The following is a 27186-nucleotide window of genomic DNA, read 5'->3' as shown; positions in this document are numbered from 1 at the left end:
TCGCCGTAGCTCCATTTTCTGCCAGTACCGACGATTCTGAGGTGTCTATTGAACGTTCACAAAGGGGACATAAAACTGCGGTCTCAGCCATCTAAAAAAGAGAACTGGGAATAAGTGAGCTGTCGGTGAATGTTACAACGAAAACCCTCATTCTGAACCGAAAAATTCGCGCTCCTCTTCGAAAAATACCCCGTGATCGTGTGTCGCTTGATTTTTTTTTTTTTTTTAATTTTTTACTTCAAACAAAAACAAAACATAAAAAAGAATTAAATGATTAAACGTGATGTTTCTGTCTAATAAAAGAGCACAAAAACAATCGTTTCTTAAAAGGGAAACCATCAATAAACTACTTTTCTTTTCATGGTTCCTCATTCTCGGATTCTGGAAATATCTAAAAAATTAGGCGCAAAAAACGTGAAAAAAAGGGAATTTCGCAACGGGATGGAGATTTAGATTTTTGATATGTTGTAGAGCTCTCTTTTCTGAACACAGTGGTGCAAAAATAATTTCTGTACCAATTTTTTCCTGGTTCGACCATTTTTTTCCGTATCTTTCCCCTACTACACTCCCTAATGCTCCCATGTATAGTCCTAGGATATGCAAAACTTAAAGCTAATAAAGTTTTCATTGGAGCTCTATCTGCTCACCAGCACTCTTTTGGCAGTCAACCTGCCATCAAAATACTTTGGCCTATTTTTCTGTAACATTTCTTAGTCAGACTTGGGTTTCACAACTTTGTAAGGCTGCAGTCAGTGTTGGCGGAACTTGTTTGGGCCTAGGTTTCTCCAATACAAGAGAAACTTGCATTTACATTGCCTATTTATTCATTTCTTTATCACGTACTTCTCATTGCTACAGGAATTATGATTAAAGTAAGTACTTTATTATTATTATTATATTTTTTTTTCTTGTAGACTTGTATGTAGGCAAGAGTTTCCCCAGGTATGAAGTTTGACAGCTCCTCCAATAAAGTTCATATTTTTGTGAAGCAATATTTTTCAATCAATTGGAAGAGGGTCTTCTGGCTCTGTCTCAGTAGTATGCTATGTGTACATTCACATTCACTAAACTTAATATGCTAGTAAGTTTTGTCAAAGAATTGTTTTGTGTTTCTTTTTTTTTTTACTGTACCATTACATGTCTTTTTTTATAGGCACAAAATACTCAGTTACTGAGTACGCAAAATGAACTCCTTGCTGAGATAGACAGACTTAGAGAACAACAAATTAAATTAAGGGAGAAAAATCTGAGACTTACTCAAGAGTGTCACAATAAACAACAGGAATGCTCAATATTAGTTGAGCAGCTTGCACAGTTTGCAAGGAGAAGGCACTCATGCTCCCAGGTAAATTTTATTTTGTTTTATCAGTTTCTAACACGCCCCATGCCTGTATTTTCTTTTGAATTAGCCAAATCATATATACCTTAAATTGCATATCCAGTGAGATAAGGTGGGGTTGAACCTCGTATAGGAAACTCGCTGGTGGTGTTCCGTTTTGATGATTTGATATTCCAGTTTAGCCTAATAGGATATAGAATAAAGAAGTAGTCTTTTAAAGCTTAAATCTGTTATTTTTTATTCATATTCTTTAAGATTTTTGGGAGTACAGTTCTATCAATTACTTGATAGTATGCGAGTCTCATCTTGGTAATCACACAATTATAAGCTGTATAGGTGGCTACTGCATACAAATGAAGTGTCTGTTTCTGACATTAGACAACACATTACAGTGCCATGGATAATGAAATCTGATGGTTTGAATAGGTTAAGTGGAAATCTACATGACCATTTACATCTAATTAGCATAGAATTAAGGTTTAAATTTTTACACACCATTGTCCAATTTTAATAGATGATTAGTTTTGCTGATTTAAAATCATCTTCATTGAGGTAACACAGGCAAAACTGTGGTACTGCCCAAAAAACTTCATAACTTTGAAACAATAAAAAGATAAATCGCTGAAAATCACAGTTTTCAGGTATGCTTAGACCTAAGATGGCTCTAGGTGAGTAAGAAATATTTTATTTTGATGTCATTGACCCTGTAAGGTAGGCTTAGCGTCAATTACTTAATTAATCTCCTCTGCAAAGATAGAGATAACACTAGTAGGTAATGTCTTTGGAGTCATTACGTGCTAGACTCAAGCCTTTCGTTTATACTGCACCTATACCGTTTTTTATTTAATTGTCCTTTCGATCACGGATTTTCCTTGGGGAAAAAAGGGGGTGGTAAAAAAATGAACAAACAGCTCGTTTGAGTCTTGATTCGAGGAAAACAACACAGTTTAGCTTATCTGTCCCTCTTCTTATGACACGAAAATACTAAAATGCAGCAATGCGAAGATTACCAAAAACTATATTACTGTGTAAAAAAAAACATGAATTTTTTTTATATAGGCTATATACAAACTTGGTTGATATCTTGATCTGTATTATTTCATCAGGTTTTCTTTTTCAAGTTTTATTGTTCTTAATTTTAATCTCTTTTAATTTTTGTTTTTGATCTCGTTTCTTTTTTTGATATTCTACTTTAACTACTATAAACTTGTTTTGGTAAGATACTCAAAATTTTTAATTAGGATGTAGATTTAGTTCCCAAAAACGGTTGTTTTTTTGTAAAGGAAGTGATAAATAAAGAACTTCTAAAACTATGGTCCTTGTGCATTCTTAAGACACGTCAAAGCTCCTAATGACAGACCATCATTTGTACTTACTAAAGGTAGAATATATTTTAAGTATTTCTCTTTAAAAATTATAATACTGAAAAATCAAAACTTGCTGAGTTTTCTAGGAATCAATATCATTATATACTATACACTCAGTCTACTTCCATTTGTTCTCTCCAGAAATCTTGATGATTATTGCGATTTTTTCTTTCTGTCCATATTTTGACAAATACTTTTCAAAATACTAAATATGAAATAACTATTCAAAATCTATATCGTTTTTAATAAAACACAGATGACACTTAATCTGTTTAAAGGTTTTAATAAGGAGAAAAGCTGTACCACTCTTTTTTGTAAATCTTAATTAGCCTCATTATATTAGTTTTTTATTGTATTATACAAATTAAAGAGATTAAAACTGTTTTTAGTAAACTGTGAATGATACTTGAATCTGTAGAGCTATAAGGGGCAGCAGGACCACTCCTGCTTCTGGTAATTGCTGTTCGTTTTGGTTTCATTTATTCATTAATAATAATTTCAATCCATTTAAGTTTGACTTATATAACTTATTGATATTTGATTAAGCTTATGGTTGGATGATTCCACATTTTGAAGCGTCATTCTTATCTAAAAGAAACTATTACATTTGAACAATTGTAGGTATTTCCCTCAAGTTTCTGTCCCCTTGGCTGCCGCCGAGGTGTAGGATTTTTCTTCAGATAATGATATAGCAGCTTAAGAAGGAGCCCATATTCAAGAAAACACAAAAAGGTCAATTTTGTAAAAAAAAATGGGCTTTTTGAACAAGAATGAGATTTTAGGAAAGGGTCTAAACCTCTCCGCATTTCGCACACATTGCTGCTGCAGCCATATAGCCATTGGTATTCTATTAACAAGAAAACTTTTAAAAATACTTCAAAACTTGTTAATATGCATTTTTTTTTTACATTTTTAAGAGCTGGATAAAAAATTGTGGGGCGAATGGGTTCAAAACTAATATCCTCACCCCCCTGGACTCGGCCTTGGGCCAAGGGTGCCATTGGTGGTACAGGTAGAACTAAGATAATTGTATGCATGTCGTCAATTTTTGTATACTGCTTTCCTCAGTCTAAACCCATATTTCAGGATCTATAACTGAACACCCTAGACAACTAATTAAGCTTATTTGTAACTAATTTATATAATTTTATGACTAATCTTGCGGGAGTTTCTGCCACTGAAACCAAAGCATGTGACCAACATCAGCTCCAAATCGTGAACTCTTTTCTAAATTCACTAAGTCCTGAGATTAAAAAAAATTGTTTATTGCTCAACGTCCAGGAAAGGTCTTTTTTATATAGCCATTGATATTCTATAAACTATGTTAGTTTAGCTGACTGATGACCAGAATAATCTGAATTATGTCTCTAAAGAAGAAAATTTATATAGTAAAGCAGTTGTTGCAAGAGCTTGGAGAATCCTCAAGAGCTTGATTAAATTGCGTTACGATTTACAGTTTTTCGGTTTAAATCAGATACATATCCAGCAGAAAGTTCAAACTCAATCTACAAATTAAGACTAAACTATACAAGATTCAGTTTAATAATCCCAGAAATAAACAGTTCCAAAGAAGGTCTTTAAAATATAAGGAAGAAACATTTCAAAAAGTTTTCTTGGTAGTTACTTGATTGACTCTTTAAATAGACTCTTAGCTTTAAGCTCACATAGATATTCCTGGAAGATAATGATTAGTACCCTAAAATGACTTGAAAGGATTCAATCTTCAAATACTGACCATTTTTGTTCTTGTCATAAGAAAAAAAAATCAGATGAATAAATACATCCTGATATATTCTTCAATACATCCTCTACACTCAAAGACAAACAGCTAATTTTTTTTTTCTCTTGGTGATAAATCGACTGTAGCCAGGGAGTAATGTTCACTTCTAATCGTATAGATTTAACATGGGCCATGAACATCTTGGAGCTAGATTTCAGGTAGCTTTCAATTACTTTAAAGGAATGGCTATCTCAAAGTTTTGATCTGGTGTCTTAGAGGTTTAAGGTGTGCTGGGGACATGAAAGGGCACAGGACTGGGCTTGTTTCTGTTTGATATTTTGACTTTAAAGGAGCATTGGCCATGTCAGTGGGTGATGATCAAGTAGTAAACTTATGAATGTCTCTTGAAGGCATCCATTTGACGGTAAAGGTCCCAATTTTGTGGGATACAATGTTAGGCAACAGTTGATTTGACATGAAGCCTAATAGTTTTTATATTTCTAGACCAGTATGGGGAGTCCTGACGACTTTTTCGTCACCAAAAAAAATCTAAGTAATTACAACAATATATTTAAATACTAATTTTGTATATTTACAACATAGTATATCTAAGTGAAGTTCAAGATGCAATTGTTAGCTCACACAATTGTCAAAACTAGCGTATTCAATATTTTTTTCTTTGTTTCAAGAGCGATTTGCACGATAGAAAGAAAAAACAACCAGTCGCCTTTGTTGAGGTCAAAGAAGATGTGGGCCATGAAACCAGTAATGAAGATGTAGAAGAGTTACGGAAGTATAGTCGTAAAGATAATGTCAGCTCTGAGTAAGTACTAATTACTATTACTTCATTGTCGCAACATTAAGCTGCCTAAGTCTGATGCACTTGGGAACACATCTGCTACAACCAGTCTGTTTAAAGCTGAAATAGCGGCAAAGAGCTAATTCCATATTTTTAACTAAAAAAAGGAATTTCCTGGACACAGAAGAAACAGACTAAGGTAATAATCAACTATTTGTCTACGAACTTGGAGTTTTCCACATGATATTCCAATGCCCAGAGTCAAAAGATCTCCAACACAATATCTAAAATTGCAGCAAACAGTTTTTCTATGATTCTGTGCAACAAGACCCATAAATAACAAGAGGACTAAATTACTACGGCTTGAAAGACAATAACTTCCAATAGAAAAACAAGATCCAGTCTCCGGCTGGTCTTTTGTCGGTGATGGTTTTAATTAGACACATCCTCAAAATACGAAATCTTAATTTATCTTTGCTGGCTTCTTTCGCTGTTTTCAGCAATTCCACGGTTTCGTGGTTTTTCTTCCATTGTTTTTATATTATTTGGTGTTCACCTTTTATATAATATTAAGTTAAAAACAAAGATTTAGTGCGAAAACTCTCTTTTAAGGCCAAAGCAGATCAGGCGCAACCTGCCACGTCTTCAACGTCCCATATACCCCAGGGCATCCCTGGAGCCTCACACTGGATCGGTTCGAATTTTAAGATCGCTATCTAATTTGAAACGATTTAAAGGTGAAAAAGGTATGCCTCTCGGGCGTATATGATAAATGCAACCTCAGAGATAAGTTACAAATAATACAATTAGCCCACATAAACCACAGATTTCATAGCTACATGTTTATAGAAAAGTGGATGCGTCACACCTTGTTGAAATTTGAGCCACACAAGGATTTTCATTTTGTATGATTGAAATGCCCAAAGTAAGTCTTGTGAATCGCTCAATGATCTGCCTTATTATGAAACGGGTCAAGAGAATAATTAGAGAATTATCTTTATTGCTCGACAGGAATTTTTAGGCGGTGCGTGTTTATTTATTCTTTCTGAGGGACGTCAATCAGGGGTAGGTGGGGTGGGGGGCTGTTGAATTGCCCCTCTAAATTTCGAAAAATAGCTTTTTTAGTATTTTCATTGAACAAAAGTAAGGAAAACAAAAATACCTCCCTCCAATATTTGTAAGATTGCCTGAGAGTTGTATCTTTGTTAGAAAAGAAGAATACGAAATCCGTAACCACGATCAGGAACGTATTCAGGATTTCATCTTGGAGAGGATACAACAAAAAGAAGGCAACTTTTATGGAAAATATGGGATATCGCAGGAAAAATCGCATAAGTACTCTGGGGACCACTTGCTTTAGCGTTTGTCCGTGATTATCTATTGATAAGGCAAATAAAAAGTACAATCAATTGTGGATCTAATTATAAAACAGAACAAGGAATTATTGCAGGAATTTCGCAATTAGCATATTTAAATAAAAAACAGGTGATGAGATAGCTTAGGAATCTTCAGTTTTTATATTTTTATGTATGTCACTTTACTGGCGTCAAAATATTAATTATGAGTTTAGGTTTATTTCTGTCGTTTGGAAGACCTCATTATAGGTATCACTAATCAAAGAAGTTATTTTTGATTTTCTTCTTTCATAATTATTCAATTAATACCAGACATACGAAAGAACCCAGTCACAAACGCAGGAACTGTTTTCTTTGGGGGGAAGAGGGAGTGAATACTAAAATTTCGTGTATTGATGACTTGAACGACGAATGCCAGCTGTCGTTTGGAAGACCTCATTATAGGTATCACTAATCAAAGAACTTATTTTTGATTTTCTTCTTTCATAATTATTCAATTAATACCAGACATACGAAAGAACCCAGTCACAAACACAGGAACTGTTTTCTTTGGGGGGAAGAGGGAGTGAATACTAAAATTTCATGTATTGATGACTTGAACGACGAATGCCAGGAAATTTAGGAACATATAGGATTTCGGGAGAGTTGAAGTCCCTTTCTCTTGTGGTTGTATGAGGGGAGCCTTTGGAAATAGATTCCCTGAAGCCTCGAAGTATTTCCAATCCTCTAATGATTTTCATATATTTTTACTGTTTTGTATATTTCAAAGTTGTCCCCCTTGTCTGATAAAAAAATTAAAAAATCTTGCATACGTGTTTGGCTGCAGTCTATGCCTTGAGATGTTAAAGGTCATACTTTCTCTTTAGCTGCTCAATTTTCTATATGGGGGAGATTTTCCGATGGGGAAACACACCTAGTATCCTAGTAATATCGTTCCGTGTATTCCTGCTTGTTCTACATCAACTTTTTTTCTTATTCCTTTAAGGCTTACGCAAGTACAAACCAGTTCTGAACCAAATCTGTCGAAGATCCAAGTGGAGCTTGACAAAGCCCGTGCCGGGAATCAAACGTCCCAAAAGCCAACGGCTCGTTCCAGAGAATATGTAAGTATTAGCCTCAGAAACTTAACCAAGCCAAGTCCACCGAAATAAAAGAATTTGAAGACAAAAACAAATAAATTTTTAGCGATTGTAGTTTGAAGCTAGTAGGCTACATGGAAAATGAGCTTACATAGCTTGATCTTAATTTTAAAAAATGTGGTAAAGGGAGTTATAGTACCTTCTCAGATGTTACCTGTCGATATGATTGCGCCCAACTAATATGTAAATAGTTGCTGAGACCACACTGGCTAATCATGATGAAACATAAAATCTTGAAGTGAAAAAATTTGAAAAATTATGCAAATATTTCGGTCAAGACCTCTACTTGACCGTCCTCAGTACAGAATAAAACTGATAAAATAAAATAAACATACCTTAAAACAAAACATACAACTAAAATAGGATGAAACTTTCTGAGTAACGGTGAAAAAGTAACTTTCACCGTTTCTCAGAAAAGCTGTGATTTTACCCAGAAGTTGGGGCAAAGGATTTTTTTTGTCTGGAATCTTTATTTGCACATCTACCAGAAGTAACTGTAATAACTCCACCAAACTTGCCGTTAAGTAATAGATTCGACTGGGAGGGGTTCCAAATTCTTTATATCATGACATCTGCTGAAGGGATTGTCAGATCTCAGGCAAGCTCGATGAAGTTTTAGTGGTAGTATACTAGTTGTGGCTGTCGGGGGTCACGACCTCGCCCATCCTCTATGGAGGATGGAGAGAGACCTCAGATTTTGTTTGTTTTTTTCGGGACAACTAACAGAAGAGGATGTTAGATCAAAACTAAATTTGTCGTATAGTTTGAGTAAGTGGCCTCGTTGTGCTCTTTAGAGTCCATATCTGACCCAAACTTTGTGGGAGAAGATTACTAAATTCTTCTCAATACGACATCTAGCAAATCGGGCTATTACGTCTCAATTAGACTTTGTGGGAAGTCACAATAAGCATCAAACTTGTACTTCTTATGTGTATGAACTCAATATATCCCGTCTCTCTTTGGGAGATGGGAGGGGTTCCTTTAGAACATTGGTCAGGAAAATCTTCGGATATCGATTAAACTTCATAAAAAGTATGAACTAGTATCCTAGTAATCTATTTTTGGTATCTGGGTCCCATGAAGACTTTGTGTTGAAGGAAAGGGAAAGGGCTTTTATTTTCCCTCACCAGAATATCTGGCAAAAGAGGTTGGCTGATCTCAAACAAAATCTATTGGAAGCAAAATCAATTGTCCTAGTTGAACGGTTCGGATGGGGGGAGGGGTTTAGGGTTGTACCCATTTGACTTTTATTGTAGTGTGGAAGGATCTCTGAATTTGTTGGTTATCACGACATCTGCTAGAACGATTTGTCGGGTCTGAAGTACGCTTTAAGGGAAACAATCAAATGTCATATTTGCAATTTTTGGGAGATTGTACCTACTCTGACGTATATGTTGTCCATCATTTGTTTTCATCTGGACATATAGAAAAAGGGGGAGCTAATGCCCAATTTTGGCTTCTCTGTGAAGGGAGTCTTAAATTCTTGTTTTCCCGACGTCTGCCAGAACGGGTGGTCGTTATTTAACCGCACTTGGTGAGAATGCAAAATAAGTATGGCTGTTATGATTTTTGGGAGTTTGATCCCGATCAAATCTATATTGGGGTAGGGGTGCGTAAATTTTAGTGATCATGAAATTTACAGGAAGAGGTTTGTTGAATCTCAATGGAACTTGGTTGATAATGGAACTAAGAGATAATAACACCTGCCCCCAATAAGTACGGTATTATATTTTTATAATAATTTGATAATATTCTTTTAATTTTGTATTAAACTAGCAGCAAAGCCTATTGAGAACAGTTATAACAAAGGAAAAACACAAATGTTGAAGTCTGAACAATCTTTTTTTTTTTCTTGATCAACTGCAATGCGAAAAAATAGCTACTAACTTGCACGGAAGCCAGTTGGACGACAGGCATGAACATTTTTATAACGTATACTCTCTTGTGAGTCTTGTAGAAAATTGTTATGTTCCCCCCCCCAAAAAAAAAAACAACAACAAAAATTGAAGTTGACGTTAACGTATTCTCAACAAAGAATTTAGTTTCTTCTCTAGCGTCACAATTGCTGTTATGCTGATATTTAAGGATTTTTGAAGTCCCTCATTACAGATGTATTGCTAGAATTACAATATGACCCTTTTAAAACAGTGCATAGTATCATGTATATATAATTCATATATATCTTCTAATTTCTATTTCAATTTGTATCGAGTAATGCCTAAGCTCATTGATTATAATTATCGGATTAAATATTATAAAATGGAAGTCAAAAAGTAAAACAAAGTAAACAAATATCTCACCAAAGAGTGTTTGATTTCCAGCCGTGGTGGTATCTAAGGATTTTGGAATTTATTACTCTTAATCAAAGCACTATTACAAATTTATACACGAGCGATGTGTCCCAGGCGTTTTTCCCTGCTCCGTCATATAGAACGGATGATCGTAGGAAGAAGTAAGAAAGAAGGCAAAGGGCTTATTTGATCGTAAATATAGATGGCTAGGTTCTTTTTTTCAGCGACGTAACAAATGGTACCTAATGTCCATTAGGCTTCACATATCGTTCGATCAAAATCTCAAAATAAGCAATTACTAAAAAAGAACCCGGAAAACGTAAAATGCAAGTCTCCCGGAATGACATTATGCCCACAGTCAAATTAGCAATGGTACCTATTTGTAATTGCTGGAGCATCCGGCATTTTTTCCACCTCACCTGCCATCTGAAATTCATTTGTTATATGGGAACGTATTTAACCGTAAGCTCACCAAAGTCACATGGTCTGAGGTTGCACGGTCACGCCACTGACCCCGCCCCAACCAAAATGATTGACGACGCTAAGATTTGAACCTCTCTCCCAATAGACATAAGATGCCAGCTACTCGGCTAAGCTGGCTTTGAGTAAGGGAGTCAGATTATGTATAGATTATAATAGTCCATAGTTTTGACTTATATATATATAGAATAGAATATGATTTATTGGCTAAAATAGCACACAAGCTAGCATAAGCACGTCAGAACAATTATAATTACAATGATAAAATAAATGTTAAGAGATAAACATAGTTACAAAGTTAAATCAATTATTAAAGTGCGAAACAAAATAGGGAACGAAAGAGTTTTTGTACCTCATTGTCAACATTTGGGGACACAAGTCAAGTTGAGTATTTGGAGCTCTACGAGCATTAAGTCTTGTATTGGGAAGGATTGGGGGGTTTTCTTTGAAGGGGGGAAGAAGACGTCGATGATAGTCAGAACTAAGGCACTTGTGCCCGAAGTTCATGGTAAGGAAGTGACGTCGTGATTCCAATGTAGTGAGTTCAAGTCTAGCCAAACCTTCATCATAAGTAGTATAGGACGTCCCCAGTATAATTTTTATAGCTCTTTTTTGAACGCTTTCAATTTTAGAACATTGGGATTTGGTCAGTCCAGGGTGCCAGACAGGGCAAGCATATTCAAGACAAGGTCTTATATAAGAACAATAAATTATTTTAAGGTTCTGGATTGATATGGAGAACCGTTTAAGAAGGGAGAAAGATCTAAGGAGAAAACCACCTGTTTTAAATAAGTGAAAAGAGTGAGATTTCCATTTAAGGTCATTGTCCAAGTGCACACCAAGTAGCTTAACCATGTTTAAGTTTGGGATGCAAAGGTAATTATTGATTGGGGGTATATTTTTTAAAAAGGAGAATAGCATTAAACTGCTTTAATGCTATATATATATATATATATCATGAAAAGAGAAATCACCAATGCAACAGCACACACAAAAAAAAAGAAAAAAAAAGAGAGAGACAGAAGGAGAAAAGGAAGACTGTTTTCCTAAATTAGTGATTACTATAAACCAGCACTTGAATGAGGCCTTAACCCTACTCATCCATACAATCACATAGGTCAAACAGCATAGCCATACACAATCAACCATAAAGAATAATCCATTGACAGGCAGTCATGTCGTCAATAAGTATGCTTATTGTCGTATGCTTTAATTTAGTTATAACCCGGGCATATGCTCTCTTCCATGTTTGAGGGGAGAGTTGATCTCTGAAGCACTGATTTGCTACGGGCGCCAAAGGTATAGCCAGGAATGGTGCATATCTAAATAGAAGTTTGACTGGCAGTTCTCCGGGATATGAAGTACAGTTCTTTTTTAACTTCTGCTGTTTCCTACAAACTGCACATTCAGGTTACTCAGCAAACTGGTAGTCCAAAATGTCATCTGTGAGGCTTTTGACATCTGTTTCAGTGAGTGATGAGTAAGTTGAACATATATTTGCGAAGAACATGTTCACTTCGGCTGACGATAGAAAAGCTCCATCTTCTCTTTGTACCTTCAGGTCACTGCTAACACTCTTACCAGATAGCCGCTTGGCCTGGGAATGCCGTTTTTTGGGTCAGCCGTCTGAAGTGCGACTCTTTATCGCGAACGTATGCTTTCTGTGCCGTCCTGCTATTTTTCACGATGTGGCTGCGAAGTTTCTTTGCAGCAACCGTTTGACTACTCGTGTGCAGCTCGCAGTGGGTCATGATTAGGGTTTTAAATCCTTTCGTTATCCAAGGCTTTTCGCAGTCGTTTAACTTAATTGTTTTAGTGGAGAAAGGCTTATGATATTTCTGCGGGAGTAGAAAAGTAAGTAACTCGACTTTGAGGGTGATATCTATTAATAAACAAGTTTTGCCAAAGTCGAAAGTTCCTATCCATCTCCCGAAAGAACAGATAGACTCCTTAGTCATGGGTCGAGTTGCAAACTTCTTCTTTTGGTCTGGGGAGAAGTCTTAGCTTTCTACAGAATGATGAAGTGATCGGAACTTTATAGTAGACCGAGGGAATGGGAAGGGAGGTAATAGTCAGAGAGGCTGGTAAGCAGTAAATTCAGTGCACTATCACTCTGATGGGTGAGAATTTTCAAAAATTGCTGCAAGTCGAGCATGCTTGTCACCCATTGTTTGTGAGTGATTGAAATCGCCGGTAACTACGAATGAAGGAGCAGTATACTGACGGCATGTATTGTCATTAACGTTCGTAGATAATATATCTAGTCTTTCCTGTTCAAAGATAGTATACAACGACAAGTATAAGACTATACGAAAAATCGTATAGAGGGAAAGTTCGGCTTACATTCAGCCCATATCTCATCATGACAAGTGTTCGTAAATTGCCTTAACAGCGTGCACGGTATATCTTGCCAAATTGAAACGCCAACACCTCCACCGCGGCCTTGCAAGCCTTGATCGCGTCTTGTATTAAAAAAAATTGTATAACCGTTTATACAGCCAGTTTCGCCAGTAATGTCCCAGCATTCAGTAGCATCTGTATCGGGCAACTCGTCTTTTTGATAGGTACTTCTAGCTCGTCTACTTTGTTGTATGGAGATCTAGCGTTACATAGCAAGATGTCGGGATATCGCGTCTTTGCTGTATATACTTGAGGTTTCAGGTAAGGTGGGTCTAAAGCAGTCATTATGACTGGCTCTTCATACCATGATAATAGTGGAGGTGAGGTGGAATCTCGTACTTAAGCGTATATTGAACTGTCCCTAGTATCCGAGTTCTTTTACATCCAGCAGGGTTCATTCTGCTCTCTGAAATTTGGACGTGAATCAAGAAACGCTGGTTTTGCCGGTTGTCTCTTTTCTCTTGCCTTCTACATTGACTTTGGCGTCAAGCAGGCAATGCTATCTGGTGAGCTTTTGAGTTGGTGGGCTTTGAGTAGTTTAACAAAGATAGATGGTGTTTCCACCAAGCAAAGTGAATCAGCCTCGTGCAATGTGGCTTTTTCGTATCGGATCTGCATGTTTAGTGCACTTAATGAAGCTAGGAGGAAAAATTATTCGATTGCTTTCACTATTGCACAGAAAATCGCCGGAAAAAATGCATCAAAAAGCTAAACTTGGGAGCGGTGCGCATCAGCTTCAACAGCGATGCAACGTTATCTTTACGTAAAGATTTGCGTACCAAAAGACATGATATCTTGAAATATGTTCTTCAGGCTAAAAAAGGATGTTGAGAGATCAATTGACCTTATCTTTTAATAATTAAACCATATCTCTCTTAAGAATGATCCAAAATTGTTAAAAAACCACAATCGTTATCTTGATTATATCAAATCGATTCTTCTATTAAAATGTTGATTGCTGGAAACTAGGTTTAACGACTTGCTTCTTTTTTTCGCACGGCAGTTTATATTTTTTCAAATAAGTTATAGTTAAATCACTTCTTTGATGATAATATAGTGTAGACCGTGGACACTGGATTGTTTGTTAACTTGTTGCTAGCAAAGCGTACACAATAATCACAAACGTTGGTAACATGTTCTGCTTAATTGAATGAACCCTGTTCTTCAAGATTTATTTTTCTTCTTGCCATATTTGACGTGTAGTTTTTATTTATTTTAGGTTTCAAGTGAACCTCCTAGCCTAGAAGAAATAGAAGTAAATAAATGCGTCGAGGGATTTGCTGCAATTCGACAAGAAGTTTTGAATCAGTTAAATATTTTACAAAATCTCTCCGATGTCTTGAACACCCAGCAAAGTCTTGGTATGGCTCCCCCCTCTCTCTATCTTTCTCTCTCTCTCTCTCTCTCTCTCTCTCTCTCTCTCTCTCTCTCTCTCTCTCTCTCTCTCTCTCTCTCTCTCTCTCTCTCTCTCTCTCTCTCTCTCTCTCTCTCTCTCTCTCTCTCTGTCTCTCTCTCTCTATACACACATAATATATATATATATATATATATATATATATATATATATATATATATATATATATATATATATATATATATATGTATATATATCGGCGCCGGGCCCCAGCACGCGGCAGGCTTCTATATATGGATTCTAATTGTCGCTTGTCTCCTAACCGCAGACAATTTTCTATCTTTTCATACTAAGTCATTTCAAAGATATTTCATTATTAAAGCAGTCCAATGTTGTAATGCCATGTTAAATAGGGCTTGCTTTAATAATCAAATATTTTTGAAAAGAAACAGTATGAAAAGACAGCAAATCATCTGCAATTAGAAGACAAGCGACAGTGAGAAACCTATATATAGAAGCCTGCCGCGTGCCGAGTGCTGGGGCCCTGGTAATTGCAAAAATGTTTGTATATATTTTAACAAATGGGAGGGGGTTGATCATATTGAACATCTGAATAAAAACTAAATTACTAAATTTATAGGCCCATTTTTATGTAACAAAGAAATTCCCATCTCAGTATTTGAAGCCGTTTGAAGATGCAATTTGAAGCCATTTTGTGCCGCAAAGCTGCAATTTTGTTCCAAATTTTAGCCAAATTCTGTTGAAACAAAATGCTCATGCAGCCAATTCGTTTAGAAGTTTCGGAAAAAGTCAAGACTTATTTCATTTTTGTATCAAATTTTGACGTGCTACCTTTTGTCCTCCAATTGCACTGAGTGCAAATCCTTTCATGATTTTGGTTTAAGCAAAATCTAATATTCCCACCTTTCTTCTAAAATGCTGGTGTTGGAGTAGAGAGTTTTAAGGGGGCCATGAGCTTAAGTTTTGTCTCCAGTCACACAGATTCAGATTCCTTTTGCACTGAGATGCATGGCACATATCCACTCTAGAGACACAATTTTTGGATTCTTCGTCCAATTTGAGGGAAATTGCTATACATTCAGTCCGGTGCCCAGAGGCAAAAGGAATGCGACAGAGGAGCTGGTTGTCCTCGGATTATCCTTTCTTTGAGAGTGACATTGGAGCTCTCAATGTCTGATAGAATGATATCCCTCCAGTTTTAAAGACCATCTGTTCTGTTCATAATGGCCAGGAAAAAGAACTCGGGAGAATTGGCCTTGATTTACTGGATTAAACAAAAAACAAAAACAAGATTAACTGAAAACAAGAAAAAATATTAAGACCTAAAACTAAACAGAAACTATTCCGTGCACCAAGGGAGCTGCCCCCTACCTCGGCCCTCGCTCCTGACGCTAAAGTCCTCAAGTTCTTTAGAAATACTTTTCATTCAAATTCAACAACCTTGTGTTTGTGCACTCTTTTTTAAAGAATTGTGACAAAAAAGTCAAACTGTAGCGTAAAAAGTGAGGGTCGACGAAGGGTAGCCCCTTCACATCAGGCATGTTTTAAGTTTTAATATTCCTCTTTACTTTTAACAGTAAACATTAGTTTTTTGTTGAATTTCTGGCCGTTTTCCAAATCAGGCCAGGAACTCCTCCTCCCCTTGTGTAAAAATTCTTCTGGAAAATTTGTTCCTGAAACTTTCCTCTGGACTGAAAATTCTCCCCGAGAAAAATCCCCCTCCCTCAAAGCAGTTTCCGTCTATTTCTTAATGACAAATACTATATGTGGACAATGGGCAAAGCGGTGACTATGAAGGATCATGTCATCCCTAAAGGCATGGTTCTTGATCCTTTTTAATACACTGAATGAAACGGCTATCTGAAACTTTTAATCGAATTCTTTGAAGAAAAAAGAGGCGTGGGAGGGGGGCTTGTTGCCCTCCAATTTTTTGGCCACTTAAAAGACACTAGAACTTTTATTTTCGTTCAAATGATCCCTGTCTCGGTCTTCTAGGATCATTGGCTCGATCCGATCACCCCTGGGGAAAATAAAAATACGATAAAAAATATCTGATGTTTCTTCTGGCAAAAAAAAATACCGTACAAAAGTTTCACATTTTTGTAGGTAGGAGCTTGAAACCTCTATAGTAGGGTTCTCTAATATGCTGAATATGATGGGGTGATTTCTATTAAAACCAGTTGACTTTTTGGGGGTGTTTTCCCTTTGTTGAAAATCGGGTAAATTTTTCAGGCTCATAGCTTTTGATGGGCAACATTAAACTTAGTCAATTTTATATACTTGGAGTTTGGAGTAAGCATGAAAATCCAATTCTTTCTATTTATCTACTATTTTCATAATTCTGTTTTAATATTTTCAGTTACCAATGGGCCGAGCCGCTCTTTACTAATAGTTTGTTACCTATATCAGTTTGGTAACAGCGGTAAGATGTGTGCCTACTGGAAATTGTAGTTTATTTAAACACTGACTTGTGTACTTACCTATGTTTGGGACGATATTTAAAGGAAAGCCTTCAGGTGCAGTCTCTTGACACGTAATGTCGTTTTATGCAAGAATGTAATCTAAAATGTACTCTAGCTCTACAGACTCTTAACACACACACATCACACACGCACACACACACACAGACACACCTCTTCAAATTTACCATATTTTGATGTTTATTCATTTGATTTGAACCCGCCATAAAAAGGGAAAGCCCCAAATGTTTTTTACAGTTTGGTCTCCTAAGAAAGGAGACCAAGTGGTATAATTTTATTGAAAACAAGACACACACAAAAATAAGCTATGATTTTTTTTTTCTATCTTTGAATATTTTCAACCTATATTTTAGGATATTGTTGTTAATCCATAAATACTGTTAATTTTCGTTATTGAATTTGAAGTTAAATAAAAAAAACTAATTAGAAACTTAAAGATAAGGAATTAAAAATATTTTCAAATTGGTTGTATTTTCCAAATGTCATTAAGAGCCCAGAGTACTTGAGCCCAGTGTGGTTGTATAATTATAAGAAAAAAGGCCAACTTCTAAATAAATAAAAAAAAAAATATGAATTTGTTTCTGAAGTTCCATTGTAGCTAACATAAATAGTCGCATTGCTTTGTTTTAAAATAACGAGAAAAAAAACATTTCTCAATCTGGTTTTGAGCAAGGAATCTTACAAATGGCTTGGGGCCCTCGTACAATTTTGGTATTCATCTATTGCTCGAAAGTGACTTTCAAATTTTTTTTTTACTCGTTGAGTTTCGAAAGCGACTTTTTTGGTTTCGAGACTGGATTTTTACGTTTGGCTTCAACCCTAGTTTCCCTTTAGTAGGGAACGCTTATGAAAAAGTAAAAGGCTTTCTATATTTTTCATCATTTGTTGTTTCCTTCCTTGGCCACGTCGTATAGAAGGCCACAAGGAAAAAGGTCAACTTCTAAATACAATAAAAATAGGAATTTGTTTCTGAAGTTCAATTGTAGCTAAAATTCCGTATAAGAATAATATTTTTTTATATAATAATGTTCAATAATGATTTTTCTTTTCAGCCATTTTATGTAAGTTTAAAATGTTTTTTTTTAGGTTTTAATGGAAAATTAAATCCAGAAGAGGAAGATTTGACGAGTATCTGCCCTATATGTCGAGATTCCTTTCCTTCAATTTGCAAGAATGACTATGAATCACACGTTCTAGATCATTTCAACAGTGATATTGTAAGGTGTACAGAACTGCTTGATTTAGATATGTAATTCTAGGCATCGAGAATTTAATAATACCCCGGATTAGCGGGTAAAACAACTCAAACTTTTAGCAAAAGTATCAAGACATCAAACAGTATATAATAGTATGTATCCTAAATATACTTTATTCTGGTAACGTTTAGTGTATACATATATATATATATATATATATATATATATATATATATATATATATATATATATATATATATATATATATGGCGTCCGGTAGTTTCGCCATTGTAGTAAGCCAAGAGTCTTGGTCGTTCTAGAGTTGTTCTATCAATTCGAGCCAGGACTTTTCCCATCTTCGTCCATATTTCTTGAAGCCACTGATCGGGTCTAGGTCAGCTTTGATGCAGGTGACCCAAGTTTTCTTCTGTCCCCCCATGTTGCTTTTTCCATCCCGGAAGAGGTATACATTTGAGGGCTTTATTAACGAAGGTTTGGTGTGGGCAGTGAAGTGTATGGCCGAACGATCAGAGTCTTTTTTGTTTAATTATAGTGGCTAAATCAAGCCGCTGATGGCAGATTTTGCGGTGCTCGGCATTGCTGGCTTGATCACGGAGTTTAATGCCAGTGATTCTCCATAGATATGAAGGGTCAAATACATTGAGGGCTTGAATGTCGGATGCTTTCAGAGCCCACGTCTCGCAGCCGTATAGTAAGACAGACCGAACAAGGACCTGATATATTCTTATTCTTGTCTTCAAACAAACATTTTTCTGATTCCATAGAGAGTGATTTAGCTGGGCGAAGACACCAGTTGCTGAAGCAATTCTCAACTGAATTTCTGATGTGTATCCTCATTGGGTCTAACAGAGAGCCTAGGTACTTGAATTCAGGAATTTCGTCTATGGCCGACTGTTCTAGCGAAATTGGGGGCCTTGAACTGATATATGAGAAACCACACTTTTGTTTTCGAGTACCTTATCTTCAGGCCGGCCAGAGAGGATTCTTCAGCTACTTTTGATGCCATGGATTGGGCTTCTGAATGAAATTCAGCTATTAAGCAAATATAGTCGGCGTAGTCCGGATCGGTGATCACAAAGTTGGGACTTACTTCAACGCCTGAAAAGGTTGTCATTGCTCTGGTCATAATCCAGTCGATTTTTAAATTAAATAAGATGAGAAACAATATACATCCCTGTCGGACACCAAACAATCTAGAACATCGAGGAGAGCTCCCCGCCGATTTGAATTTGGGCATGCGCATGCTTGGATAAGTCTTAGCTGTGTTCAAGGTTTTGTCTTAGAACGAATAGTTACTTGATCGTTCCCATGCCTGGGCGGAATCCCACTTGATTGGCCCTTGTCTTCACGTTGCGCTTGATATGAAAACGATTATGTAGCCCTTTTTTGAAGACCGGAAGGTTGATAGAGTCTCCCCAATCCTGTGGAACTATCTGTTCTTTCCATTTACGACAGGTTAGTTTATTCAGTCTACTGACAAGTGCTGTCCGTCCATACTTGAGCCGGAATAGCATCAGGACCAGGGGTTTTATTGCTTTTCAGACAATTGATTGCTTGTCGGACTTCGTTTGAGGGAGGGGGGAGCCAAATTCACGTCTTTGTAAATAGTGCTGGGTGGGTTTGATTCGTGTAGGTCATCAGGGCCTCGACTTGGATTATGGCAATGCTGTTTATGACTCATTGATTTGGAGGGTTGATGCTGGTTAAGTGGTTTGTCAAAGTGCTCCTTCCAGTGATTTATTTTTTCGGAATTATGTGATCTACCCCTGATTGTTTTTTGGAGCCAATACATCTTACTGGTGTCGGATCTGGAGGCAGCGACTTCCATGTCTTCAGCGATTTTCTGCCAGTACTGGTTCTTATCATTCTTAGCCGACTGGTGGCATTCTCTTCTCAGGCGCTTGAAGAAGTCTGATTCTCTGTCTGATATCTGTTTTTTGTGCTCTGCCAGCTAAACTGTGCATGTTGTCATTTACTTTTTGGATAGTCTTTTGCAGTATCCTATTGTAGCATCTGCAGCCTTGTGGATTGTATTGCGTATGGTCAGCCACTCATCATCCAAACTTTGGGTATGCTTGTCGGTCCCTTGCACTTTAAGAGCTTCAAAGTGATTAGACATCTCTAGAAGGAATGCCTGTTGTATATTAGGATCATCGAAGCGATTGGTGTCAAATCTTTGTGGAGGTTTCCTCTTGGGGCGTGCTGCTAGTTGCAACTTTAGATCTAAGTTGACTAGAAGATGATCCGACCCATGTTTTTAACCAGTATCTGATCCAATGTACGATCTACTATTAGTAGCCATTGATTTCCAACAGCAAGACATAAGGATGTAATCAATCGGTCTTTTTGCTCTACCCTCTCTTGAATACCATATGGCTATATATGGCTTGTGTTTGAACTAGGTATTGGTAATGACCAAATCATTCATCATGGCAAAGTGAAGCCTTCCACAATGTGATTGATTGGAGTTTCTGAAGCGCACATGATGTCTATGTTTTAACGCAGTAAACCTCCAGCAATAAACGATTGGGTCGCCAGGCATTCATCTAACAGACGTTCCAGCACCCTACACTCAGGGGTTGCCTATGTTTCCTCAGCTTGCCAATTCTTTGGAGAAGGTGCTGATGAAACCTTCAACACATCGCTTGCCGGCGAAGCCGTAGTATGGGCTTGCCAGTTTTTCGGAGAAGGTGCCGCCGATACCTTCAATCCGTCGCTTGCTGGGAGGGTCGTAGTATGGCCTGGACTCTTTACGTTGACTTGTATTTGGACGTTTCGTGGAAATAAATTTTACCATGCAGGTTTCCATTCCCTGATGGCACCCTCTGCCGTTTGGTCGAGCAAGAATTGGATAGGCAATTCTCGCTGTTTCCACCTGACCACCACGATGAGGAGACCGCAGTAGGATATCTCCTACGTTTAACTAGGGACAGAAGACTAGACTCACCTGATAGGGGGACCACACCTCCCGAACTATCAGGACCATCCAGTTTTATAAACCCAACCTTGTTCACAGGATATTCATGGATATATATATATGTATATATATATATATATATATATATTATATATATATATATATATATATATATATATATATATATATATATATATATATATATATATATATATATATATATATATATATATATATATATATATATATATATATATATATATATATATATATATATATATATATATATATATATATATAAGTATATATATATATATATATATACATAATATATATATATATATAAATGTATATATATATAAATTCGAAGACCACACTGCCTTTCCATGATGAAAATAAAACAGTTCAAAATAGGGATGAAACCTTTTTATTGACAGTTCAGTATATATATATATATATATATATATATATATATATATATATATATATATATATATATATATATATATATATATGTAATATTTAATCGCATTCATTGTGGTGGATTATTAAGTAATTTAATTAATTAAGTATAATTTGAGTTGTTTTAGTTTCAAGAACGTTATAGTGCTTTTTTAGACTGATGTTTTTGATGAATCATATATTTGTGAAAAATTTGATCTGTGATCTGTGAAAAATTATTTTATAATTCAGTTTAAACGAGTTCAGTGCTGCTAGTGGATTGGTTTCACCATCATCAAGCAGGTTTACTTAAAAAACATAACAGTATCTCCAATATGCTTTTTCTTTTTTTTTTTCTTTTTTTTTATTACAAGAAATAATTCACACAATAGAGTGATATCGCAGGGACTTGATATTTTACGGCAAATAATGAGGATAAAATTAACTACTTTATAGATCGATTGACTCCTGAATATTGGAGATAATGGATGGGGATCAGGGATACTGACGCCTATACTTCACTCCCTAAGTAAACCAACATATTCAAATTACGGCTTGTGTGATTATGCCGATATAACCTCGCGGTAATTCAAACCATGGTCTTATCTGCGCTGCTGACGAGAATGAATGACTTTCTAATTCAAGCTAAAAGTCATCCCCGAATTTTTTTTTAGAGCCATCTGGGTTTCTTGGATGACTCATTCTCTGGCTTTATATACTTGTCTTAATTAGCAGCTTTTCCCCTCGAGACGTGAAAGATTTTTCTGAAAAAGGGGAATAGAACAAATGAGTTTAGACAGGAAATATAACCGCATGAATTAAATATATAAGCTGTTTGACCAGTGATTCTGATCGTATAAAACACAAACATTACTCCCTTGTTATTAACCAAAACCAACTGACTATGATTGTAAAACTTCATCAGAGAAATGCTTGCTTCAGCTCCCCGTCGTATAAAAGGTTCTAAGTTTTACGGATCCTTACAAGTTAAAGGTTGTTGTTTACCAACGTCATTTAAATTACGCCGGAAAAACTGCTTGGTGTGCGCCTCGGTATTTTTTTATGAATAAGCAAACGCATCACGGAGACAAAACAATCCGCGAATTTTACCAGTTACCATATGATGGGGTGACCAGAGATGATGGCGATGAAATGGAGGACTTAAAAAAACTAATTCACAGGGTGGTGCTCAAATAGAATATCCTGGATTCGTTTTATGGTGTTTTCCGTTTCTTTTTAATGTTTAATCCATAATTAACCAGCAACCATCTCGCAAAACTTAAGGATTCGCGTGGAAAAGTGAACGCACGCATTTTCTGTGGTCCGTTAAATATATGTTCTAGAATAAGCCTTGTTCTCCATAATTTGAGATCCTTTGATATAATTTGGGTTTATACTAAACTCAAAATCTTTTTAAAAAAAAGCCTTTAGTTTGAGCGACATGCGAAACTGATTCCCTGAACTGCAAATTTATCATTAACTTGAGGTAAGTTATTTATGTTCCACATGTTTCTTATCCTCTGTAAAAATAAGAAATTGTGCCCTTAAAATAAGTTTTTTATGCTCATCTCACCTGAATAAGTGTTCCAATTTCAACTGCCCTTCCTTGCCCCCCACCCCCCAGATGACGTCACTGATCTTGAGTACATAAAATGCTTAGAGAGCAGATTTTATTTTTGTTTGCTTAAATCAACACCCTTGCAATATCCTCGTGGTGATTATTTGTATTCGATTTTTTTTTTTAGCTGCGAAGCAGGTTTACGTTTTAATCGTTGTGTTTTATACTAGTTAGCGCTCAAAGGTGTATTGTCGAATTTTTGTGTAAAGGAGTATTAAATTTCGCAGTTGATTTAGCTATTCCTTATTTGTGTAAAGTTATTTGAAAAGGTTACGGATTGATATTTCACTGCCAATGACATTTCCACTCGCTGTAATAATACACATCATTTCTTTGGGGGGGGGGAGGGGGGGGGGTTCAAATCTATCTAGACCCTGTGCGTGATAAGAAAAAGGTCCTAGAACCCTCACAGACAAATAATAAAATACGCTTAACAAATAATTCGTATATGACCAGAATATTGCCGTGCCTTAAATGCAAGGGGGGGGGGTGTTTTTTTCGAAAGGAAAGTGGAGACAAATAAAAATATTAGGAAATATAAACGATTTGCTCATGCTACCAGTTACTATGTGGTCTTTGCTATTTTGTACAGCATAGCATGATTTTATTTAGTGCTGTGACCCATGGAGGGTCTCCAGGTTTTACTTCTCCCCTTTTAGTGTGAAACATAGACAAAAATTTGTATGTTTTGGTTGTTTAACGTATAAAAAAATACCCCAAAATGATAGTTTTCCTTGATAGAACCCCCTCCACAAATGCATATACCCCATCCCAGAACTTCTTGTCATACGATAAGCATTGGCCCCTTTCTATGAATCACCAGAAAAAGCGCACATATTTGCTGGTATTTTGTTTTTAATTTCTTTGAATTTTGTATTTTTTTTTCATGGAATAAAATAAATTTTACATTGAAATTGGTATGCAATTCTGAATTGTTAGTAATTTCTGTGAACTTAAAATATATAAATCAAAGTTTGATAATGCGAAGAAAAGCAATCAAATAGTGAGAAAGACAAAAATGAAACCCACAACAAATAATGTCAATCAGTTAATATTCTCGGTGACCCACTAGTAGTGGGACTTAGGGTCCCAAGTGCACCTCTGTCCAAAAGTAAGCCAAGAACGCATTTTGGAAATTTTTTTCTTCTTCACTTGTGAAAATAATTAGTTGTTGTATATAATTAGGTAACATAATTAGACTGTTGGTCATTTCAGAACTTTTTTGGCTGTTTCTTTTTTTTTTTTCTGGCAAAAATTCTTCTGTGTACTTCAATGCCTGTAATGACAACAGTCGAATTATTTGTGGATCCCTCTAAGTAAAAGGTAGAAGTTTTAATTTTGTATTTTTAAATAATCAAGACGAGAAAGGATTTTCTATTATTTCTCGTCTCTTAAGCTCTCTGACAAGAAGCCTCACAAGAGATTACCAAAAGTGTCTGTCAAATGAAGCGATGGCTCAAGGTTTTATCCTGTAAAGCCTAGTTAATGCAACTTTTGGTGATTAAAAAAAAGAAAAAAAGTGTGAAATACTAGTTCATAGTGATGAAATTGGTTTCGTGATGAAACTGGTTTCAACTTTAGTTTTCCTTAGCTTTGGCATTTATTTGTCTACCAGATTCTACGTATCGCTTAGATTCCAGCTCATCAAAAAACGATTCATCGTTACTGAACCTTTATATTCATCATTGATTGAACCTTTAGCCAGTAGAACAGTATATGATTTTCAGGGGAGGGGGCTGTCTTACCACGAATTCTTATCGGATCCCGTAACGTAAGGTTGCCTACTGGCTATAATGACTCCTGCCAACCAATTATCACGACTGTCTACCAGGGGCGGATCTATTGCAAAATAATGTGGCAAGGGGACCAATGAGAAAAATCTTGAGGGGGGGGGCAGTGTGGAAAAGGTGCACACAATTGACCAAATTGTCAAATTTATTCAAAAAAAAAATAGGATAAGAGGGCGGCATAGAAAATCTTGGTGAGGGAGGGGGGGGGGGGGGTACCGGCCCACCTACTTCCGGATCGGCTAGCGGTCTACCACGTTATGCTGGATTCCGGCATGTCTGGGAATGTACTGGAAGACATATGGAAGGAGTGGTCGTTTAAACTTCGGAGGAGCCTCATTCGATTGGAAACCACAAGTGCTAGTGCCATTTTTAAGTGTCACAAGTGATTGGAGTGCAACCTGCCCCTCCCCTATGCCTTCTCCCCCAAATACTTCCAACCGAAATTTTGAGACAGTCCTTTTGTTCAAAATAGCCCGAAGGTCAAATAACTATATTTGCAGGTGTCAAAACTGCAAATAGCCAATTTTTTCAAAATAGTCCAAAGGCCAAATAACTCTGAATCTGGGGTTTAAAACCCATCCCCCAGCGCCCTGGGGAAGAGCTCTAAGTTATGCAAGCTGCCCATTGTTAACACAAAAGGTTTATAAGGAATGGGTGATCTTACGCAATGCGGAGGAAGCTCTTTCAATTTGAAACCAAAAGTTCTATTTCCCTTTTTAAGAGTCAAAAATACTCGGAGGGCAACGACCCCCCCCCCCCTACGCTGTTTTATTTCCAAAATGCTTCCTCCGAAAAGTCTAAAGCCTATTGCGTACCTTGTACTTTACTGAATAAAAATAATATAACAAATATTTTCTTTTGTACTTACAAACATTAGGAAAAATAATAGTTATAGTGAAATAAAATCTTTGATTTCCGAGCTTTCAACAACTCATATCATCATAATATGATACGATCTTTAATGTAATATGATCAAATATTTATTATAATGAAATTAAACTAAATATTTGATATATTATATCAAATATTTCTCTTAATTTTAATAGTTCTTGCCAAACACTGTTCGAGAAACCAGTTTTCAATAAAATGAAAATGACGCAGTGGACTTTATGTTTTTACAATTATGGGAGGGGGAAGGAGACAGTTGCAAAATTTTGTTTATAGTGATTTTTATTTGTTTTAAGATTGATATGAACATTCAATTAAAGTTTTACTCGTTTTAATATTTATTTATATATCTATATTAGCACTAGTAAGTTTTGTTGCTATGATTGTTTATTTAATTTATGTTCATTTTGGGTTTAATTTATTCTTTTACAGCAATTCCTGGTCGTTTTGAGTTCGAATTATAATAGAAATTTATTTACATTTGTCTTAAGTTTAATACGACTCTTTACTTTTCCTTGAAAAACTTCTTTTTCGGAAAGCTTTTTTTTTCATTACTACTGAACTAAGTGGAGACCCGACTTGGAATCTGTTAATCGAACCACATTCTGAAAGCTATTGAGGTTTTCACAAGCCTTCTGGTCTTCTAACATCGCTGCAATTTCTGTGGCTGGAACGGACGATGTTGGAGCCGTGGGCTTCAGAATGTTGAGTAAATATTGAGGAATTACAGCAGATGCTTCAACTCTTTCATCTGCTACAAAACCATCCGAATAAACTTGTAGAACTCCTTCGAAATTTGTAGTAATTTGTGCTTTGAATGCTTGCTGAATAACGCCATCTAGGAGGCTCCTCTTATTTCGTTCTAATAGAAATAGGGCGGTTGGATTAGACATAATCCAAGGAGATTTTTAGCACAAATCTTTATTCCAGGCTGGACAAAGCTCATTGAACTTATCCCACGCAAGCAATGTTTTTTTGTTTATTTGACCCATGGAAGACAGTCTTCATATACACTGTTTGATCAGGACCTGTTTGAATGTTCGTAAAGTATTGTATAGTGAGTAATTCTGATCTCAGTTTTGTAGATTTGACGCCAGTAAGTTTTTTTTGTACTATATTAGATGTATATTTGTACATCCGGGCTACTAGCCAAGGTCCAGCTACTAGCGTAGGGGCGCTTTAGCCTGTGGTTAGTGATAACGATTTGCCGTTGCGTAGATATGGCAAATGTAATGCGCGTAGGGGGTATTTTCGTCTTGTCAACGTTACTGAGAGGCATTTGTTTCCAAAAGCTAAACGTAAACATGTATTCTGGATTGTCTCCAATGCTGCCATGACAGTGCTGGTACATGTTCCATAGACTGGAATCCCAAAATCAATCTTTGACCTCATATATCCTTTATTAAAATCAATCAGCATTTTTGGAGCATTTGCCCAAGCCATATTTGCTAACCGTTTCAATAGTATAGTTCTTTTTAAACATTTCTTGAACGTTCCTTGCACGTTATCTCCTCATTTCATTTTACTATTGACGATTGTTCTAAGTAGATTTGTTGTCTTGACTCATTCT

The 27186-nt window shown here is 36.2% G+C and overlaps 1 protein-coding gene across 2 annotated transcripts in view; it reads left to right on the top strand.

Annotated features, from left to right (window-relative positions):
- LOC136035367 (uncharacterized) overlaps positions 1-26619 on the top strand; it is a 34346-nt gene extending 7727 nt beyond the window's left edge. Inside the window, exons 2-7 of one of the 2 annotated variants that reach the window (XR_010619397.1) lie at positions 1154-1345; positions 5116-5249; positions 7566-7683; positions 14110-14251; positions 17832-18093; positions 26547-26619. Coding sequence is in view for 1 of the 2 variants with exons in the window: in XM_065717127.1 (XP_065573199.1) it covers positions 1154-1345; positions 5116-5249; positions 7566-7683; positions 14110-14251; positions 17832-17998 (753 nt within the window). In the remaining variant the exon portion in view is untranslated. Of the gene's footprint in view, positions 1-1153; positions 1346-5115; positions 5250-7565; positions 7684-14109; positions 14252-17831; positions 20851-26546 lie in introns of those variants that run through there. The other variant, XM_065717127.1, reaches the window with a different exon arrangement.
- Positions 26620-27186: the final 567 nt, after the last annotated feature.

This window comes from Artemia franciscana, chromosome 14 (assembly GCF_032884065.1).
Source record: "Artemia franciscana chromosome 14, ASM3288406v1, whole genome shotgun sequence".
NCBI classification, from domain to species: domain Eukaryota; kingdom Metazoa; phylum Arthropoda; class Branchiopoda; order Anostraca; family Artemiidae; genus Artemia; species Artemia franciscana.
This window is presented reverse-complemented; position numbering and strand designations above follow the sequence as displayed.